At 39.6% G+C, this 21,027-nt stretch overlaps 1 protein-coding gene across 16 annotated transcripts in view; it reads left to right on the forward strand.

Annotated features, from left to right (window-relative positions):
* Positions 1-18,995, forward strand: part of cnot1 (CCR4-NOT transcription complex subunit 1) — a 159,926-nt gene extending 140,931 nt beyond the window's left edge. For 9 of the 16 annotated variants that reach the window (XM_033035982.1, XM_033035993.1, XM_033035984.1 and 6 more), the window contains 8 exons: positions 2,722-2,823; positions 5,000-5,194; positions 5,785-5,934; positions 11,486-11,666; positions 12,866-12,998; positions 16,143-16,277; positions 16,866-16,910; positions 17,965-18,995. In XM_033035982.1, coding sequence (XP_032891873.1) covers positions 2,722-2,823; positions 5,000-5,194; positions 5,785-5,934; positions 11,486-11,666; positions 12,866-12,998; positions 16,143-16,277; positions 16,866-16,910; positions 17,965-18,043 — 1,020 coding nt within the window. In that variant the 3' untranslated portion in view covers positions 18,044-18,995. The remainder of the gene's footprint in view (positions 1-2,721; positions 2,824-4,999; positions 5,195-5,784; positions 5,935-11,485; positions 11,667-12,865; positions 12,999-16,142; positions 16,278-16,865; positions 16,911-17,964) is intronic. The other 7 variants (XM_033035985.1, XM_033035989.1, XM_033035991.1 and 4 more) reach the window with 5 other exon arrangements.
* The last annotated feature ends 2,032 nt before the right edge of the window (positions 18,996-21,027 follow it).

The following is a 21,027-nucleotide window of genomic DNA, read 5'->3' on the forward strand; positions in this document are numbered from 1 at the left end:
TGCATACTGCCAGTGAGGCACAGCAACGAATACTTTAACTGCCATGAAAAAGGCAGTTCCCATGTTCACTTAACAGACATGCAAGTCGGTCCAGAAAGTACAGGATAGGACTATCCTGTAAAAATGGAGGTGAGAAGACCTGCGAAGCCTTGCATGAGAGTCTGAACAGCAGCAATTGACTACACTGGGCTACTCAAGGAGTGAAATTCTTGAATAATGAAGCAATACTAGAACAAAACATAATGTCCTCAAGGTGTATCAGATTGGTCTGTGCACTACAACTGAGGATCCTCACAGAAAGCTGTGAGGTCTGAGTTCTTTAAGTAAGGCACCATCTCTGAAAATTATAGAATTTGGAACAAGTTATTTATTTAATAGCAGCAGAGTTTCATTCATTCATTTATGTGTTATTATGAATGCAGGTGTAGGGGCAATGCATCATCTGGGCACCCAACCTGATTATCGGTGTACTGTGATAGCAATGATCGTTCAATGGAACAGAAAAGATTGTTTGCACTCGGGACTTTGATTTCTGAGTTTCATTCTATTTGAAAGTACCTCACAGTTCATGCTGATGATGCCTTCCTTCATCCAATGCCAGATCATCGTATTCTGCAGTGACAAGAGAAATAAATAGTTGCTATGGTTATGTCATGCGGGAGGCAACAACACTAAATGATGCACCACAGTGCTGACCCTCTTTTAATGTTTTCTGCACTGTTGAGTTATTTTGCAATGGATGTTGACCAGGACCACCTGGTGGCCACCATTTTCCTTCTGCTCCTCTTGATGTTCAGGCTCTGTGGGGTTTCTTATTGCTCTTCCACCGGCACCATTTGATATATGCTGCAAAACCAGATATTTTGGTCACAAGTAACCTTTTCATCTGATATTTCTGTGACTCATTATAAATCTATGCTTAAGATCTCTGATTGGAGGGCTCAATTTTGTGTAGAGTCAGGAAAGTAGAATCCAATCCATGTTCTCAGGATTCATCTCTTGAGGCAGTGCTGGCTGCTGGATATGTGCTGATGTGTGGGCTCTGCAAAGGCAAAAGAGTGGAGAGCTTCCCGAAAACAGTATTCACCAAGCGCAAATACTTTGTGATTAATTGCTAGTTGTCCTTGAGTGTGAGTAATGAAATCTTGTTGATGGAAATGTCCAGGGGTTTATTTGAGTCCTCGTGGTATCTGACTGTAGGCATTGGCTACCTACACTCATGGGAAACCAGTAATGCTGGGCAATCCTGAGTACCTTTTAATGCCACTGAAGTCGGGTCAATGAAGTAATTCCTATTCCTGCCTACTGTCGTGATCAACGGATTGGGTGACATGGAGGACATCCACTGCTGTTACTTATAAAGTTCCTGTAACGAGGAAGCTGAGAATCAATGTGATCTTGGAAAGTATAGTTAAGGCATGAGAGTATGATCTCAGAACATCCACAGAAAGCAACATGTCTTCATGACAGTGTTGGAGAAGCTAAATCTTTGAATGCATTGTTTATCTAAGATGACTCGGTACAATTTCTTCATTGATGGGTGTAACTTTGGATCCAGTCCCTAGGACCACAAACCACACTGTGGTCAGTCATAGTGATAACAATGCTTCCGGTAATGAAATGTTGCTAGTGGTGTAATAATTGAGGCATCCATAGTCTTTTCTGACTGCATTGGATAGAGGGAGTGTAGCAAAGATTCAACAGGTTGGTTCCTGGGACAGAGGATGAGTCATATGAAAATAGATTAAATAGCGTGAGCCTGTGGTCTGGAATTTAGAAGAATTACAGGTGATCTCGTTGAAATATTCCAATTTCTTAATTTATCAAGGTTAACTTCCATTTATGGTTTCTTCAGGTCTGGGGTCTGGCAACCCCGCAGTCATAATCAGAAAATAAAATACTGACTATTCAGGACAGTTTGGAGGTAATTTCTCCACCAGATAGTGAATCTTCAGAATTTTCCACCCGAGCTCTGGAGACTGTGTATATTAAAGACCGTGATTGGTTGATTTTTGGACTTGGAGGAAATTAATAAATATGGAGGTTTGTGCAGGAAAGTGGTGCTAAAGTTAAAGATCAGCAGATTTCTGGCTTACTCCTGCTATTTCTCACTTGCAAATGCTGGAGAAGGCATTTTGTTGGGTTAAGCATTCTGTTGACTTTAGAAGGTGTGTAATCCGTCTGCAGTGAATTCTGAAATTTCATGGTAATGTCTCCTAGTGTCATTAGACAGCCCCTTTATTTGGCCAAGTGCTCCTAGTTGTATGGGGGCTGTTTCACAGTCACAGTATGGTGTTTGGTTTATGGTGAAAGGGGCAATTTGTGCACAATGCCATTTGAAGTAGGATTCTAGGGGGAAAGATTGGGAGCCTGTGGGAAGTGAGAGCTCGGTTTTCTTCATTGGTGTGATTTAACCCAAAACAATTTGATCTACTGCAAGTAAATTACTGATTAACATCAAAACAAGGTGCTGTATAATCCCATTTCTAGGCTAATATTTACAAATCTGAATAGGATGGATGGGCTTTCTTCAGATTTTGGTTATAATCAGTGGTCTGAGAAAATTTCATGAATGGGTAAGCGATTTGTGTTGATGAATATCGATTTGTGCTGACTTTCTTTGTCTTAAGTAGTGTAATCTTTCTTTTACAAGGTCTGCATATGTGAAGTTTTGAACTCTATAAATTCCCTGTTGAAATATCATTGTTTTCTGTTTTCTAGGGCTGGCCCATGTATGCCCAGCTGCTGATTGATCTATTCAAGTTCCTGGCTCCGTACCTGAGAAATGTGGAGTTGACAAAACCTATGCAAATTCTTTACAAGGTAAGTTTCTTTACAAGCACTACATAGGTTGTAATTGAAAACGTAACTTAATTTTTTTTTCCTTTATTACCTGTCCCTACTTTGAAGCTGGTGGTGAGCTTTCATTTTGACTACTATGGTCCTTCCACAGTACTTCAACAGTACTATTGGGGAGAGATGTACTGGATTAGACCTGGGAACAATGAAATAATAGTAATATATTTCCAAGTCAGGATGATGTTTGATTTGAGATGGAACCGGCTGGTGCTGAGGCTCCCATGAACCTGTGGCCATTGCCCTTCGTGAAGGAGGCAGTCACAGGTTTAGGAGGTGCTTTTGGAGCAGCCTACCTCAGGAACTGTACAGCATTGATTTTACAGTGCTGGCGGTAGCGAGAATGAATGTTTATGGTGGTGTGTGGTGCTTTATCCTGGATTCCGTGGAGCTTGATTGAATAGCAGGAACCAAATTCATCCAGTGTATTTCCATGCTTAATGAATGGTCGAAAGGTGTTGGGCTGCAAGGATGCAAGTTGCGGCAGAATACCCAACCTCTGACCCACTATAACTTCTGGCCAGCCGTGACCATTGGGATGCTGATGGCGTGTGCTTTGATGGTACTAATGCCAAGGTTGGGTGGTTAGGGATGGTCATTCTTTGGTGCTTGTGTAGTACCAATATTTGTTTGCTTTTAATTAGCCCATTCTTGCATGCAGACACTGGCTGCTTGATTTGCAGAGGAGTCATGAATGGAATTAAAGATTGCAGTTGTCAGAGAGCATCCCCATTTATGAAATGGGAAAGGTCACTGAAACAGCTGAATAGGGTCTAGTTGTTTAAAATCTCCTCTACTGCTACAATAATTTAGTTGTACTTGGCATGGACATGGTTGGACCAAAGGGCCCGTTTCCGCGCTCTACAACTGTGCCATACCTACTGTGTAATGTTTATCCCAGCTAAAGGACAACCAACCAAGCCTGATAGTAGATAGGATCAAACAATCTGCTGGAGGATCAAGGTGGACTGAGCAGCATTTGAGGGGAGGGAGGGGGAGAAGAGAAGAATGGTTGACATTTGGTTGAAATCATTATTCCTTCCCCACCCACACCTCCCGATGCTGCTCGGCCTGCTGAGTTCCTCCAGTAGATTTTTGTTACTCCAGATTCCAGCATCTGCCGTTTTTTGTGTTTCTATTGAGTAGAGAGGACTCAATTAGATCAGGGGCATGGTGTGAATATTCAGTGATTTGAGACCAGCAACAATTGTGGTCTAATGACAGGGCCTCTAGGTCATTTCTTATTCGGTTAACGGTGCATTGCTAGGAGCCTAAGGAACGCAAGGAATTTCTGTGGATTTAAAATCTATTTGCTGTATTTGTTTCCAATGATGGGACGTTTGTGCCTCACCAACACTGCTCAAATTTGTGTGAAATTCAGCTAACTTACTGGGAGTAGAAATAACAAGTGAAATGCATTCCCAATCTCTACTTCAGCGAGTTGCATGTTTAAACAAAAGTAGTATTTGAGCTGCTTAGTTTCATTTTAAAAGATTTGCATTTGCCATAGCTCCTGTTCCTGTTTCGATGTTCTATTTTGGCTTTTTGTATCTCAGACATTAAAATTTAAAATAATAAGTGGTCACATAGGCATAATGCCAGTAAGATTAGCGCATGAATGAAAATCAACAACAGCAGATGCTGGAAGCAATGGAATGCAAGATACACTCAGCATGTTAGGCAGCAACTGTGGAGAACATTTATTTATCAAGTGACAAACCCTTCAATAGATGAGAGGTGCTTCAGATTAGGCCCCTAAATGGTCCTTCTGTTAATGTTCCAGCACAGTTTCAAATCCATTATTGCATTATGGTAAAAGAGTGAGGTTAATTTATGAACATCGAAACCTACCAGAAACTGCGAAACATTTTCAGTGGTTTCAGTTTTACGTGCTCTGCATTTCTTGACTATCCAAAAAATAAAGAAATGAAACGTATCAAATCTGTGTAGGAATTTTGTGCGTACAAGAGTTGTTGTAACAAAACTTTGGGCAATAAAAATGTTTTAGCTCCCCTCCGAATCTGATAAGAGATGCTAGTTTAAATCTGTTATTGCACAAACATAGTTTTCATATTTGCAATAAATTTAGCTAAATGCATATTTGTTGATTCATTTGTTTCCATTATATCTAATAAGTTTAAAGAGGATTGTTTTATATTTACAGGGCACGCTCCGTGTCTTGCTTGTCCTATTGCACGACTTTCCCGAGTTTCTTTGTGACTACCATTATGGCTTCTGCGATGTGATCCCACCAAACTGTATTCAGCTGCGTAACTTGATCCTGAGTGCCTTCCCACGGAACATGCGACTGCCAGATCCATTCACGCCTAATTTAAAGGTATTAGAACACTAAACATCATACTCTGATCTGCACTGTGACTAAACAAAATAGTCTAAACAAATGAAATGGAGGTGGCACTATTTACTTCATTGCATAAAATGTCCCAGTCTCCCAAAGCTGTATTCAAAAATTCCATTCAATGCAATAGCTTTATTTTATACCTTGCAGTTAGGAGAAGTGCTTGCAACATCTGGAGGTGCAACAGCTAATGAGATGCTCTATAATACTTTAAAATAATGCTTAATGCGCTAAAAAACTTGGTGCTTTAATGTTTTCTTCATGCTTAAAATGATTGAAGCTGATAAAGTCTCATTCTCTTGTGTTTGTGCATTCTAGAACCATGTCTAGAAAGTGCTCATTCCACAATCAATAATCTCTTCTGAACTTCCACAAAGCAATAGTTTCATTTTGTTGCAGTATTGGCATATCACCTGAATGGTTTGTTTCTGAAAATTATAGCTGTTACAAATGAGTGGGACAATGCTGATATCCCATGTATGAAAAGGTGCAGGGGAAAATATGATGTCTGTGTTCAGAGCTATTGTGTACTGCTATAACTGAAGAGAGGTATGTTATGATTGTGTTAGGTGGATATGCTAAGTGAAATCAACATTGCTCCCCGAATATTAACCAACTTCACCGGAGTGATGCCACCTCAGTTTAAGAAGGACTTGGACTCCTATTTGAAGACACGTTCTCCAGTGACCTTCCTGTCAGAGTTGCGCAGTAACCTGCAGGTGAGCAGAATAAGACTAAACATCTCATTTTAGAATGACATAAATCAGTCTTTGGTATAGACTGCACTTCAAAAAAATGTTGACCACGAGATAAGAGATACAGTTATGTTTATATATTCAACGATGCGATGCACACGGCTTGTCATCTGAAGATTCTGGATGGTAGGAATAGATGGGTGTTAGACAATAGACAATAGGTGCAGGAGTAGGCCATTCGGCCCTTTGAGCATTCATTCAATGTGATCATGGCTGATCATCCCCAATCAGTACCCCGTTCCTGCCTTTTCCCCATATCCCCTGACCGCTATCTTTAAGAGCCCTATCCTGCTCTCTCTTGAAAGCAACCAGAGAACCTGCCCCCACAGCCCTCTGAGGCAGAGAATTCCACACACTCACAACTCTGAGAAAAAGTATTTCCTCGTCTCCGTTCTAAATGGCTTACCCCTTATTCTTAAACTGTGGCCCCTGGTTCTGGACTCCCCCAACATCGGGAACATGTTTCCTGCTTCCAGCGTGTCCAAACCCTTAACAATCTTTTATGTTTCAATAAGAATCCCTCTCATCCTTCTAAACGCCAGAGTGTACAAGCCCACCTGCTTCATTCTCTCAGCATATGACAGTCCCGCCATCCCGGGAATTAACCTTGTAAACCTACGCTGCACTCCCTCAATAGCAAGAATGTCCTTCCTCAAATTAGGGGACCAAAACTGCACACAATACTCCAGGTGTGGTCTCACTAGGGCTCTGTACAACTGCAGAAGGACCTCTTTGCTCCTATACTAGACTCTTCTTGTTATAAAGGCCAACAAGCCAATCGCTTTCATCACTTCCTGCTGTACCTGCATGCTTACTTAAATAGACTGATGAACAAGGACCCCCCAGATCCCGCTGTACTTCCCCTTTCCCAACTTGACGCCATTTAGATAGGAATCTGCCTTCCTGTTTTTGTTACTAAAGTGGATAACCTCACATTTCTCCACATTAAACGTCATCTGCCATGCATCTGCCCACTCCCCCAACCTGTCCAAGGCACCCTGCATTCTCATAGCATCCTCCTCACAGTTCACACTGCCACCCAGCTTTGTGTCATCTGCAAATTTGCTAATGTTACTTTGAATTCCTTCATCCAAATCATTGATGTATATTGTAAATAGCTGCGGTCCCAACACAGAGCCTTGCAGTACCCCACTAGTCACTGCCTGCCATTCTGAAAGGGACACGTTAATCCCTACTCTTTGGTTCCTGTCTGCCAACCAATTTTCTATCCATGTCAGCACTCCACCCCCAATATCATGTGCCCTAATTTTGATCACTAATCTCCAATGTGGGACCTTATCAAATGCTTTCTGAAAGTCCAGGTACACTACATCCACTGGCTCTCCCTTGTCCATTTTCCTAGTTACATCTTAGTTACTGAGAGTAGATTTTCCCAGGATGACGAACACTTGCAATTCATTCTCTGGTATATTACGTCAAACTCTTTGTAAGCAGGGCTAGATTGAGGGTCCGAACAATGTCCAAAGAGTCATTCACAAAAAGGTAGAAGGCTTAGACTTCATGAAAGACCCTCCACAATGTCACTGTTTGCTTTTTAATCTCTTCATGGAATCTAGTGGTCATGCTAACTTCCTGCATTTCAGCACTTGCAGGTTCAGTGCCATTGTTCATTTCAATGGTGTGGGGGGATGAGTTTTAGTTAAGTGAGGACTTTAGATTAAATTGAATTGAATATATACAATATAGAATTGAATATATATTTATTGTTATTAGCAAGACTTCATCTTGTTCAATGTTTAAATTATGTCTACTTTCTTTTTAGTCGCCTTTTTTAATGACATTTGTGCTTTTGAATGTATTTAAATGTCAAAAGATATTAGCAGAAACTTCATACTTTTTGACAGTTTTGATACTGTCCAAAATTCCACTTTACAAAATGTTTCTGGGGTCGGAGCCCTTGCTCACCAACAGCTAGGTTTGGTGAATTTCCGCCTGGTGAATGTGAATAGGGGAGTGGCTGGTTTATTACTCAATGTAATGAGGAGGTGTAAGGGAAGACAGAACTTGGCCACACGTTGCATTTTATGCACCACTGAATTCCAGCAGCAATTCCAGATATTGGAGCCAACCAAATCAGGCAGCGACTCGGGACATTGAAAAAAGGAGCATATATCTGGCCTTGGTCTAAGTGGATTTGCATTATCCAGTTGTTATCCAGCGAGTCCACTTTAATAAATTATGTACAGAAGTAGATGTATTCCTGTTTGAATTTGGTCCATTGCAAGAAATGGTATGGTTGTATAGAATTTCACTAATTATGTTAAGCAAGGTTCAATAATTATTGAGGTTCAGGATCTGGCACCCACAGTTGCAGGCTGTTGAGGCCAATCTGGATATTTCATTTGGCATTTAATACTTTGGTAGAATGATAAATTGTAGAGTCCAAAGCAATGCTAAAGTAGTCTTGTCATATAACTATATGACATATGACTATATGTCATATAATTTTCATGTTTTATTGACAATGCATCCTCATCAATTTACACACTTCAGTTCTACTGTGTACTATGATTTACATATCTTAGTACACTATGTTTACATATCTGTTGTGCTCCTGCAATTAAGAATTTTGTTGTTCTGTTTTGGGGCATCGATATCATAAATGGTCAAGAGTTTGTGTCCTAGGGTGGAAATACCAAATACTGGAAGGTGTAGCTTCAAAGTGGGAGGAGGCGAAGATTTGTGGCAAGTTACTTTTGGAAATGAGTAGATTGCTGGAATGTGCTGGTTGGGGAAGTGGTCTCCCCTTGATCTCCAACACTCCAGAGAAAACAATCCAAGTTTGTCCGATCTCTCCCTTTGCAAATGCTTTCTGATCCTGGTGAACCTCTTTTGCACTTACGCCAAAGCATACAAATCCTTCCTGCAATGAGTAACCTGAACTGCACACACTACTCCAAATAGGGTCTAAGCAAAGTGTTATACAGCTTCAACCTGACTTCCTAAGTTTTGTACTTAATGCCCCAACTGTTTAAAGCCAAGCATACCGTTCACCTTCACCACTACAACTACTTGTGTTGCCTTTTCCAGTGATCTCTGGACTTCCATCCCAAGATCTCTGTGTGAGTCAATGCTCCTGTCCGGATTAATCTCCCATCTGTCATTTCTCCATCCATGTTTCCAACTCATCGATACTTTGCTGTATTATATGAAAACCTTCCACATCTCCACAACATCAATTTTTGATAAAAAGATAGACACAAAGTGCTGGAGTAACTCAGTGGGTCAGTCAAGTCAAGAGTCAAGAGAGTTTACTGTCATGTGTCCCAGATAGGACAATGAAAAAATAGGTGCAGGAGTAGGCCATTCGGCCCTTCGAGCCTGCACCGCCATTCAATATGATCATGGCTGATCATCCAACTCAGTATCCTGTACCTGCCTTCTCTCCATACCCCCTGATACCTTTAGCCACAAGGGTCACCTTGAATTCCTGAACTTGGATGTTGCAGATTTCAGGCTCCTGTACCTTCTACCCAATGGCAGCGGAGAGATGAGTATGTGGCCAGGATGGTATGGATCCTTGATGATGTTGGCAGCCTTTTTGAGGCAGCGACTGCGATAGATCCCCTCGATGGTAGGGAGGTCAGAGCCGATGATGGACTGGGCAGTGTTTACAACTTTTTGCAGCCTTTTCCGCTCCTGGACGCTCAAGTTGCGGAACCAAGCCACGATGCAACCGGTCAGCATGCTCTCTACTGTGCACCTGTAGAGGTTCGAGAGAGTCCTCCTTGACCTACCGACTCTCCGTAATCTTCTCAGGAAGTAGAGGTGCTGATGTGTTTTCTTTATAATTGCATCAGTGTTTTGGGACCAGGAGAGATCTTTGGAAATATGCACGCCCAGGAATTTTAAGTTCTTGACCCTTTCCACCATCGACCCGTTGATATAAACGGGACTGTGGGTCCCCATCCTACCCCTTCCAAAGTCCACAATCAGTTCCTTGGTTTTGCTGGGGTTGAGAGCCAGGTTATTGTGCTGGCACCATTTGGTCAATCGGTCGATCTCACTTCTGGACTCAGCCCATCAGTGATACGTCCCACAACAGTGGTGTCGTCGGCGAACTTGATGATGGAGTTCGCACTATATCCGGCTACGCAGTCATAAGTATAGAGTGAGTACAGCAGGGTGACATAAGAATGGGTGATGTTTCTGGTCGGCATCCTTCTACAGTCCAATGCAGGGTCCCAACATGATACATCGCCCATCCTTTTTCTCCAGAGATGCTGCCTGATCCATTGAGTTACTTAAGCATTTTGTGTCTATCTTTGGTAAAAACCAGCATCTGCGGTTCCTTGTTTCTCTATCAAATTTTGTGTTATCAGCAAACTTAATAATCAACCCACCTGTGTTTTTGTCCAAATCATTTTTTATATATAAATAAATAACAAGAGGTCCCAGCACTGATCCCTGCCTAACACCATTGAGAAGAATGCTGATGAATAACAAGCAATCTCATGCTATGACTAGCTATAATTTATTTTGATTTAAGTACATTTTAAATATGTAGTTGTGGTTGTACTTGTCTAAACATTGTTACACTGGCCAAATTTTTGTAAATACAATGTGAGTTAAATAAAACTTGAAAATAAGTACGGAGAGTAACTTCATAATGCAACATACGAGGAATTTGGTTTACCATATAGTCTATGATACCAAAAAAGCAACAAGACACACAACTACATAAAAATTTGACATAAACATCTACCACAGCGGCTCCTCCACATTCCCCACTATGATGGAAGGCAATAAAGTCTTATCTCCTTTCCTCCCGCGGTCGGGAGAGTTGGACCATCCGCAGCCGGTGATCGAGCTCCCACGTCGGAGCGGTCTAAGCTCCCGCATCGGGACGGTCGAAACTGCTGCGAATTGGGGTTCCCGAAATCGGTCCCTAACCGATGTTAAAGTTCGCAGCTCCCGCAGGTTGGAGCACCAAAGGCTGACCCCCGGCAAAGGGATAGCCCACTCCAAGACGTTAAAGTCCACAGGCTCCGCGCTTTTGGAGCTCAAGAAATCCCAAACAAGATGCTGCCAACTCCACGATGTTAGGCCGCAGTGTAGACGGAGGTATGACACGGTAAAAGTCGCATCTCTGTCGACGAAGGAGAAAAAAATGTTCCCCCCCCCCCCCCATCACCCCACACAAAAACTAAAGATAAGCTAAAACATACATTTTACTACAAACTAAAAACACAAAGAATGAAAAAGACGCAGACAGACCGTTGGCGAGGCAGCCGTCGTGCGGCGCCCCCTGGAGGTATACTTCATTGGCCTTATTGGGGAAAAATATGCTGCCAGTTATACCGTCAGGCAAGGTGGATGGTCCTGATGTTGTTTTGTTGCTGGTATATGCTTAGTTTGTGGATATCTGTTAGGACATCAGTCAAAGAAGAGTTGATCTTGGTTTCTCTTTCCTAGGGAGGGTGAACATTAATGGTTAAAGATATTCTGTAATTACGTTTATTCTAGTAAGTTTCAACTAATCTTTGAAATTCAGGTATCAAACGAACCTGGTAACCGGTACAATATTCAGCTAATCAACGCCCTGGTGCTGTATGTGGGAACGCAGGCGATTGCTCACATCCACAACAAGGGCAGCACGCCATCCATGAGCACTATCACACACTCTGCCCATATGGACATCTTCCAGAACCTGGCTGTGGACCTAGATACAGAAGGTAAAGATTGCTCAAGTTTAACATTAAGTATCTCTGATTTTTGCAGACGGGTGGTTTTGGACCCAAATCCTGGTCCACGGTGGTTCATTTCAGAGTTCAGATTTCAGCCTAGTTTATTGTCATATACAGGAGGGTGAAATGAAATTCCTTGTTCAAGTTAAGCTGGCAGAGCAAACTGTATTCATACAATGATAGATGTAACAACAAAAACATTGCGTGCAAAACAGCAGAATGATGCAAGATTGCAGTGCAATTTACTGAGTGTGGTGTGAATATGTATCTGAAGCATACAGATTAGGAGTGAATTAATTGATCTGTATACAAGCAGCAGTGAACGCTGTTGTTGAACTTACTCTTTTGGCTAAGGTTGTCTTTACCAAGTCAGCATTTTTACCTGCTTTCAGAAACAGCCCTCCAATCAGTCCCATTTCTTCTGCCCATGTAATAGTGCCTTCAAATATTAAATGGAGTCTTCGGATGAGATTTTAGAATCCGGTTGTTAGATTTCACCTCCAAGTTGTTCTTGACTTTGGCAATCAGGAGGGCAGAGGAGCTCTCGGGAGTGGTGTCTGACCGCAGAAATACTAGTTGGATCCCAGACTATGAAATCTGTTGCTCTGTCCTCTGTTCCTGCACTGCTGAGCCAGCCATAGTGGTTTGGTGTTGGTTCTGGCTGCATTCTCCCATGGTGTCCTCCTTCCCCTCAGAACTGAATATTGATTACAGAGTGAGATATCTTCAGGGATCTCCTGAACTACCTTGCCTGCTCTCCTTCAAGGTGTCAGACATCAATTCCTCTTGAAATGTGCTATCTGTTTAGCACTTCCTGCTGAGTAGTCTGCAGAGATGTTAACTGGAGATCAGATTTCTCCAATTCGTAACACCACCTACACACTAGAAGTCCCAGTGTTTCCACAGGGTACAGTGTGTACATTACACAGGTCTGAGGTGCCTGCCATGTCTTGATTTATTAGAATGGTTCTGTTTGTTTAGGCTTAAAAGCAACAGTTGGTGTTTGTCATATATGTGCTTTCTCTACTTATGTACCTTGGTGGGGGATTGTGTGGCACAGCTGGATTTTTGCTTGTGGGATTTCAAGCAAAGCTGTTTTGACTTTTTTGTATTTAGAAATATCAGTAGCATAAATTTTAATCTTTCTATTAAATGCCTGCTGGAATGATCCTTCTTCCATCTTTCAGGTCGATACTTGTTCCTGAATGCCATCGCCAATCAGTTGCGATACCCAAACAGCCACACCCACTATTTCAGCTGTACTATGCTGTATCTGTTTGCTGAAGCCAATACAGAAGCAATCCAGGAGCAGATCACCAGGTGAGGAATAGGGGACCCCTCTCACCACTGTGCACATCAATCTTGTGCTTGATACTGGTCCATGCACAACTGCCTTGTAGTTCAATGTTTCTTTTCCTTACCTTGACTTGGAAATGTATTTTTAGTGTTTACCAAAGCTTTTCTGAGTTGTGTTACCATTATTACAAAAAAAGACAGGTCATATAATTAAAATAGAGAATTAAATTATGAGGGAATCGTATGTACAGAAAAAGAATACGAGATACGGAACTAGCGGTTATATCACTAGATGCAGAAAAAGCGTTTGATCAGGTGGAATGGATGTATTTATTTAATATAATGGAAAAGTTTCAATTGGGGGATAGATTTTGTAAATGGGTAAGAATTTTATACTCGAATCCTATGGCAAGAATTTTGACTAACCAAATTTTATCAGCCAAATTCAAACTCTCTAGGGGATGCAGACAGGGATGTCCGTTATCACCCTTATTGTTCGCATTGGTGATAGAACCATTGGCGGAAAAAATTAGATCTGAACCTGAAATATATGGCTATAATACTGATACAACAATTAATAAAATTTCTTTATATGCAGATGATGTTTTGATTTATATTACAAAACCGGAAATTAGTATTCCCAACCTGCTAAACATTATAACTAAGTTTGGTGCATTTTCTGGGTATAGGATTAATTGGGATAAAAGCGAGATTATGCCAATAACAGGAATAAATCTAAATACATTACAACAATACCCATTAAAAGTAGTTACAGACAAACTTAAATATTTAGGGATTAACGTAACTAAAACTCATAACTCATTAATAAAATCCAACTATCCTCAACTATTAGATAAACTTAGAAAAAATATTTTATATTGGAAAACACTTCCTATATCCATGATTGGTAGAATAAGTGCCATAAAGATGGTATTTCTACCGCAGTTGTTATATTTGTTTCAGGCTATTCCTTTTTTTCTTCCGAAAACTTTTTTTTTAAAAATTGATAATATTGTCAATAGTTTTATTTGGGATTATAAAAATCACAGAATAAATAAAAAACATCTATGCAAAGCTAAGATAAATGGAGGATTAGCACTTCCAAACTTTTTATATTATTTCTGGGCTGTTCAGATTAAGAATATGAATTTCTGGTGGGTAAATATGGATCATGAACCGACATGGTTAAATATAGAAAAGGAAGACTGTCTACCTTTCAATGTAGGTTCGATAATTTTTGCACCAACGGAAGTACAAAAAAAAATTATAAAGACAACCTAATAATATATAATAATAGACGTATTTGGAAACAAATAGTTAAGACTCTACATTTGGATAATCTCTCATTTAGATTACCAATTATGAATAATCCATCGTTTAAACCTGCTATATTAGATGGGGGGGTTTAAACAATGGGATGATTTAGGAATTACAAGGATAGAACACCTTTATAGAAAAGGAAAATTTCTTTTATTCCAGGAGTTACAAGATATTTATGGATTGTCTCCACAACATTTGTTTAGGTATTTACAAATTAGAGATTATATTAAATCCAATACACAAGATTATAAAAATAAAGAAGCAGGATTGTTAGACGAACTGTTTAATTTACATCCAAATACAGAAAAATTAATAGCCTATATATATAACATCATTTTGGATAAGGAGAATCCAATAACGGAAATATATCGTCAAGCATGGGAAAATGAAATGGGATTGGCTATAACAAAAGAAAACTGGGAAGAAAGTCTACAACGCCAGACATATACTGATACAATTTAAAGTATTATATAGGTTACATTATTCGAAAACTAAATTAAATAGTATTTTTCCGAATCTCTCCGCTATTTGTGATAAGTGCAAGAAAGCAGAGGCAAATTTAATACATAGTTTCGTTACATGTCCTAAATTGAATTATTACTGGACAGAAATTTTTAAAGTTATTTCTGAAGTCATCAAAGTTAAATTGGACCCTAACCCAAAGCTAATAATATTTGGAATTCCGGATTTACATCTATCACTTACAGTAAATCAAAGAAATTTCTTTGATTACTGTTTGATAATTGGGAAAAAAATCATATTGAAATTTTGGAAGGGAACATTATCCCCCACAACCTAAATGTGGGCAACAGAGATGATGGAGACGTTACATCTGGAAAGAATTAGATTTGTCCTATTGGACAGGTATAATTCTTTTGAACAGATATGGTCTCCATATATACAGTATTTAGAGAAGTAGCTGTTCTTGGCAACACAGCTCGGCGTGCACCCTGCGGGATTTGGTGAGAATAATTCATTTTTATATTGGAATTAACATATATGTCTTTATTGATACTATCACTTGTAGTAGTGTTATTAATAATACATATTGTGGTTACTCAAATTTTTATTTTTTTTTTGTTCGTTTCTCTTTTCTTTCTTATATATAATCAAATTATTATTTAATCACTCTCTTAATGATTTATAACTGTTCTATTCTTTCTCTATCATTATTTCTAAAAAAATAGTAGATAAGTATTACTAGTGTTTTACTTAATGCAAATTGAATTAATTTGATATAAAGTTGTTTGAAGCATTGTAATTGATTACCTTTAATAAAAAAATATATTAAAAAAGAAAATGAATGCTGCTCAAGGTACTGTGTAGGCCCGTATCTGAAATAAGTTCTAAAATAGGCTTAGTCTTAGTCATGTGTGTGACCAAAAATATGAATAATTGTGGAATACATCTCTTCTAATTTTGAAAGCATTACAGTTACTGTATATATGACTTTTTTTTCAAAGTTTATCAAGTTCAATTGTTATATGCTGACAATGTTTGTTTAGGGTCAGAGGTCAAATATCGGAAGCATTTTTTTCATAACTCAGTTTTATCTTACAAACTGAATTTTAAAAAGCTGGAATGTTCATATCTTTAGCAGGCATGCATTACTGTTCTGTAGGTAGGAAAATAGCAATGAATAAGAATAATCTCTTACATGAATTTCTAATGTATCACGTTATGCGATGCCATCGGGTCACGTGTGTGACATTTTGGTTCACTTTCCAAAGACGGGCCCAATACAATTTTGAACTATATATATATATATATATATATATATATTTCCTTGATTCAGTTGGCCACCAGACATATTTTGAGCTTTAATTGTAACTGCTTTTTCCTTTACAGAGTACTGTTGGAAAGGCTGATTGTAAACAGGCCTCATCCTTGGGGACTGCTCATTACCTTTATTGAGCTTATTAAAAATCCAGCCTTCAAGTTCTGGAACCATGAGTTTGTCCATTGTGCTCCTGAGATTGAGAAGTAAGTGGGTTTTTTTTTTCTTACAAACTTCCAGAGTGTTTAGTAGTCATATGTGCCAGATATGAACTGCACCAAGAAAAATGTTATTTGCTACAGCTTTACAAGCACATTAAACAACAGAAATAAATATATAGTAAACTATCTGTTACTGAGTAAACCAGACCATGATAGTACATAGACAACCATAGCAGTGCAAAGTCTACAGTGGTTTCCTGCTGAGGTACAGTTGTTAGGGTGTGCAGGGTGGTTCAAAAATCAGACGGTTGATGGGAAGATGTTCTTAAACCTGGAGGTGACACTTCTCAGGCTCTTATACCACCTTCCCGATGGTAGCAGTGAGAAGCATTGTCAGGGTGGTGTGGGTTTTTGATGATAGCTGTCTTTACGAAAGCGCTTCCTGTAGCAGTTAATATGCTTTCTGCCATACACCTGTACAAATTCGACAGAGTATTTGGCAGCATGTTAAGTCTCCCCAAAAGTTTGAGGAAGTAGTGGTGTTGGTGAGCTTTATTTGTGATTACATCAATGTGCTTGATTCCTCCTTGGATATCAGATCTTTGTTATTGAGTTTGTCTTTTGCTTCTGTAGGTTGCAACATTATACCTCTCTCCAAATATCTGACCTGAGCCCCAGGTATGCTATTGCACCAAATCAAACTAGGATTTAGTTGAGAGTATTCTTGTTTCAACTACCAGGCCACCGTCTTCAGAAATACAGTTAAGGCATGCTGTACAATTAGAATGTTTGGATTGTTTCAAACACTTCTTTCCATTTTATGGATTTGTATCCTTTCCCTTTTCCAGCAGTTTATTTTCCTATTTTACTTATGACCTTCTGTAAGTTTATTTTTCTGCTTCTCCTCTTTGATTACTGACACACCATGCACTACACGATTTAAAACTTGAATAAGTGAATGTTTGCAAGTTAATTTAATTAATAATCTTACAATTTTTCCCGTCCAATTTTCCTCACAACCATTCCTTAAATGTGCTCTCCCGTATTTGGACATTTCTGCTGTCAGCATGCAGTCCCTGATGTGAGCCATCATGAGTGACATCAGTCATGGAAGTAATCATAACTGCATTTGTCCTGTTTACATACACAACAATCTCCCATTGAATCAACAATAATAAAGTAAGGAACCCTGAGCTTTGTTTCAGCTATTCAAACTCAGCAAAGCACAGATCCATTATAGCTTGCAATAGGTGTTGCACTTGATACCATCAGACCTGTTTAGCTCATTACCACATTGTGATCCATTTGTGTGGATTGGGAGCAGCTTGTACAAGATATATATAGTTGGTTGGGAACTTGATGCACAGAGAAAGTACTTCCCTGTCAGCTTGATACTAAATCTCAGTGGTAGCGTTCTTACTCCCTGTGGTTCTTGCACACACTCCAGGCGTTTGAGCACATAATCCATGTGGAGGTTCTGTGTTGCACTTAAAGATTTTGTTTCTCAGGTGAGACACTGACTTATCTGGCCTTCTCAGTGGACAGTGAACAGTTTGTTTCTATGTATTATTGCTGTGCACTAAATTATTCTCGTATTCCCTCCTAATTGCAATAGTGGATTAAAACTTCAAAAGTACACAATTGGCTGTTAAGCACAGTGGCATGTCCTGAGGTTGCGTTCTTTCTTGGTTTGTTTTCACTGGACTAATGCTGGTTGATGGCTGTTTTTCAGGTTGTTCCAGTCTGTAGCTCAATGCTGTATGGGACAGAAGCAGGCACAACAAGTAATGGAAGGCACTGGCGCAAGTTAAAACGGTGAAGCAATACCTCCTTGGAGAAACAACATGGAAAGAGTGATGGGCAGCCTGTGTTTTTCTTGAAAACTGTCATTGGTTGTGTAACTTGCTGGTTCTTCCAATCAAATGCAGTCAGCTGCATGAGGCAGACATAGGAACAGTGGTCGATGAAGAACTGATTTCATGTTGGACATGTTTTATTTTTCATTTGTCACTTGGCCAAAAAAAACAAATGCTGTGAATATCATTTGAAATGATATAAAAATGTAAATAAAAGGGAGTGCAACCTTAAACCGGACTATCTCCATCTGTGCAAATTGTATTAAACTGACTTTTATCCAGTTATTACCGGTGTTGGCAGCTGATGACACATTGAAGCATGTCTGGGATAGATTCCCCGCCGTTCCAAATTACAGCCAAGCCACAGATCCTCGAGAGTTGTCACAGGAGCTGCTCTTTATTCGATGCATTTTCCCCACTTTGTTGGGGTGGGGGAGGGAGAGAAGGAAAGCAGTATTGACTTTTATTTGCCAGTTTTCTTGTATATTTAAAGTCCTCCAGCAGATTAGCATGGAGGTCAGTATGGTTTGCATAAAGGTTTTTATTTTTTAAGGTGTTTGTGTTCAAGATGAGCCGCTCCTTCTGTCCTTTAACAAGGGGGTGTCCAGGCTGATTGTGGCGTTCACTATGTTAATGCAAAGGAAAATAAAAGGTTCTCCCTGAATTCTGTAAATTGTGGGATAAAAAGAGCCAGTTTTGCGGCATGAAGTCGATTAAGTTTGTAAAAAGAAACCAAGGACCAATACAGGCCATTTTGTAAGGATTTTGAATGTTGTTTTGTAAATGTATTGGTCCATGTGTTGTATTTTGTAGTCTTTGTAGTTTCCTTGGCTCTAGTTCTGCCACTTAACACTCTTGTATGTAAGCATATTGTAGTTAATGCATTAAAACCCATGTCATGCAGCAACTTCCTCTTTGTTTATTGCCTCTAGATATTGAAGGCCAGATTATGTTCATTGTGTAACTTTTAGAGTTGGTTCTGATTTTGACTGAATATCAATCTTGTTTTTAAATAATATGTTTGTCACTTTCGATCACCAACCCAAATTATGCTGTTTATTTTGTAAATAATCTTGTGGATGCAATTTAATCTTTATTGTGGATGCCAAATCTGGAAGATAAATTCGCACCTAAAATTTGGTGAGCTGCGAGCATGTGTTAATACTTAACACCAGCCTAAGTATTCAACACTATCTGCCGTTTTGTTCCTTCCAAACTGCAACCTCAATTACACCCAGCTCAGTTTCTGTGAGATCTTGTTCTTGCCTGCACATACAGTGCCCTCCATGCTGCTTGGGACAAAGACCCATCATTTATTTATTCACCTTTGTACTCCACAATTTGAGATTTGTAATAGGAAAAAAATCACATGTGGTTAAAGTGCACATTGTCAGATTTAATTAAAGGGTATTTTTATACATTTTGGTTTCACCATGTAGAAATTACAGCTATGTTTATACACAGTCCTCCCATTTCAGAGCACCATAATGTTTGGGACACATGGCTTCACAGGTGTTTGTAATTGCTCAGGTGTGTTTAAATGCCTCCTTAATGCAGGTATAAGAGAGGTCTCAGCACCTAGTCTTTCCATCACCTTTGGAAACTTTTATTGCTGTTTATCAACTTGAGGACCAGTTGTGCCAATGAAAGTCAAAGAATCCATTATGAGACTGATAAACAAGAATAAAACTGTTAGAGACATCAGCCAAACCTTAGGCGTACCAAAATTAACTGTTAAGAAGAAAGAGCACTGGTGAGCTTACTAATCGCAAAGGGACTGGCAGACCAAGGAAGACCTCCACAGCAGATGACAGAAGAATTCTCTCTATAATAAAGAAAAATCCCCAAACACCTATCCGACATATCAGAAACACTCTTCAGGAGTCGGATTCGTCAATGACCACTGTCGGCAGAAGACTTCATGAACAGAAGTACAGAGGCTACACTGCAAGATGCAAACTACTGATTAGCTGCAAAAATAGGATGGCCAGGTTACAGTTTGCTAAGAAGTACTTAAAAGAGCAACCACAGTTCTGGAAAAGATCTTGTGGACAGATAAGACTTGTATCAGAGGCAAGAGCTAAGTATGGAGGAGAGAAGGAACTTCCTAAGATCCAATGCATACCACCTCATCTGTGAAACGTGGTGGGGGTGTTATGGCTTGGGCATGTATGGCTGCCGAAGTAGTGGCATAATGAATTCTGAAGAGTATAGACATCCTATCTGCTCAAGTTCAAACAAATGCCTCAAAACTCATTGGTCGGCGGTTCATTCTACAGCAAGACAATGATCCCAAACATACTGCTAAAGCAACAAAGAAGATTTTCAAAAATGGTCAATTCTTGAGTGACCAAGTCAATCACCCGATCTGAACCCAATTGAGCATGCCATTTATATGCTGAAAAGAAAACTGAAGAAAAAAGGGGACTAGCCCTGAAAAAAAGCATAAGCTAAAGATAGCTGCATTACAGGCCTGGCAACATCACCAGAGAAGACACCCAGCAACTGATGATATCCATGAACCGCAGACTTCAAACAGCCATTGCATGCAAAGGATATGCAACAAAATACTGATCATGACTACTTTCATTTACATGGCATTTCTGTGTCCCAAACATTATGGTGCTCTGAAATGGGTGGACTATGTATGAACACTGCTGTAATTTCTACACTGTTAAACTAAAATGTATAAAAATGGCCTTTATTAAAATCTGACAATGTGCACTTTAACGACATGTGATTTTTTTTCTATTACAAATCTCAAATTGTAGAGTACAGAGGCAAATAAATAAATAATGGGTCTTTGTCCCAAACATTATGGAAGGCACTGTGAGGATGAGGAATGTTAATGCTAAGAATTAAGCATATTCCATTTAAGCACCCAGTTCTCGGCATGCTGAACTTAAACAAAAAGTGAAGCTCACTCAACTCCATCTCAT

This window comes from Amblyraja radiata, chromosome 17 (genome assembly GCF_010909765.2).
Source record: "Amblyraja radiata isolate CabotCenter1 chromosome 17, sAmbRad1.1.pri, whole genome shotgun sequence".
NCBI lineage: Eukaryota > Metazoa > Chordata > Chondrichthyes > Rajiformes > Rajidae > Amblyraja > Amblyraja radiata.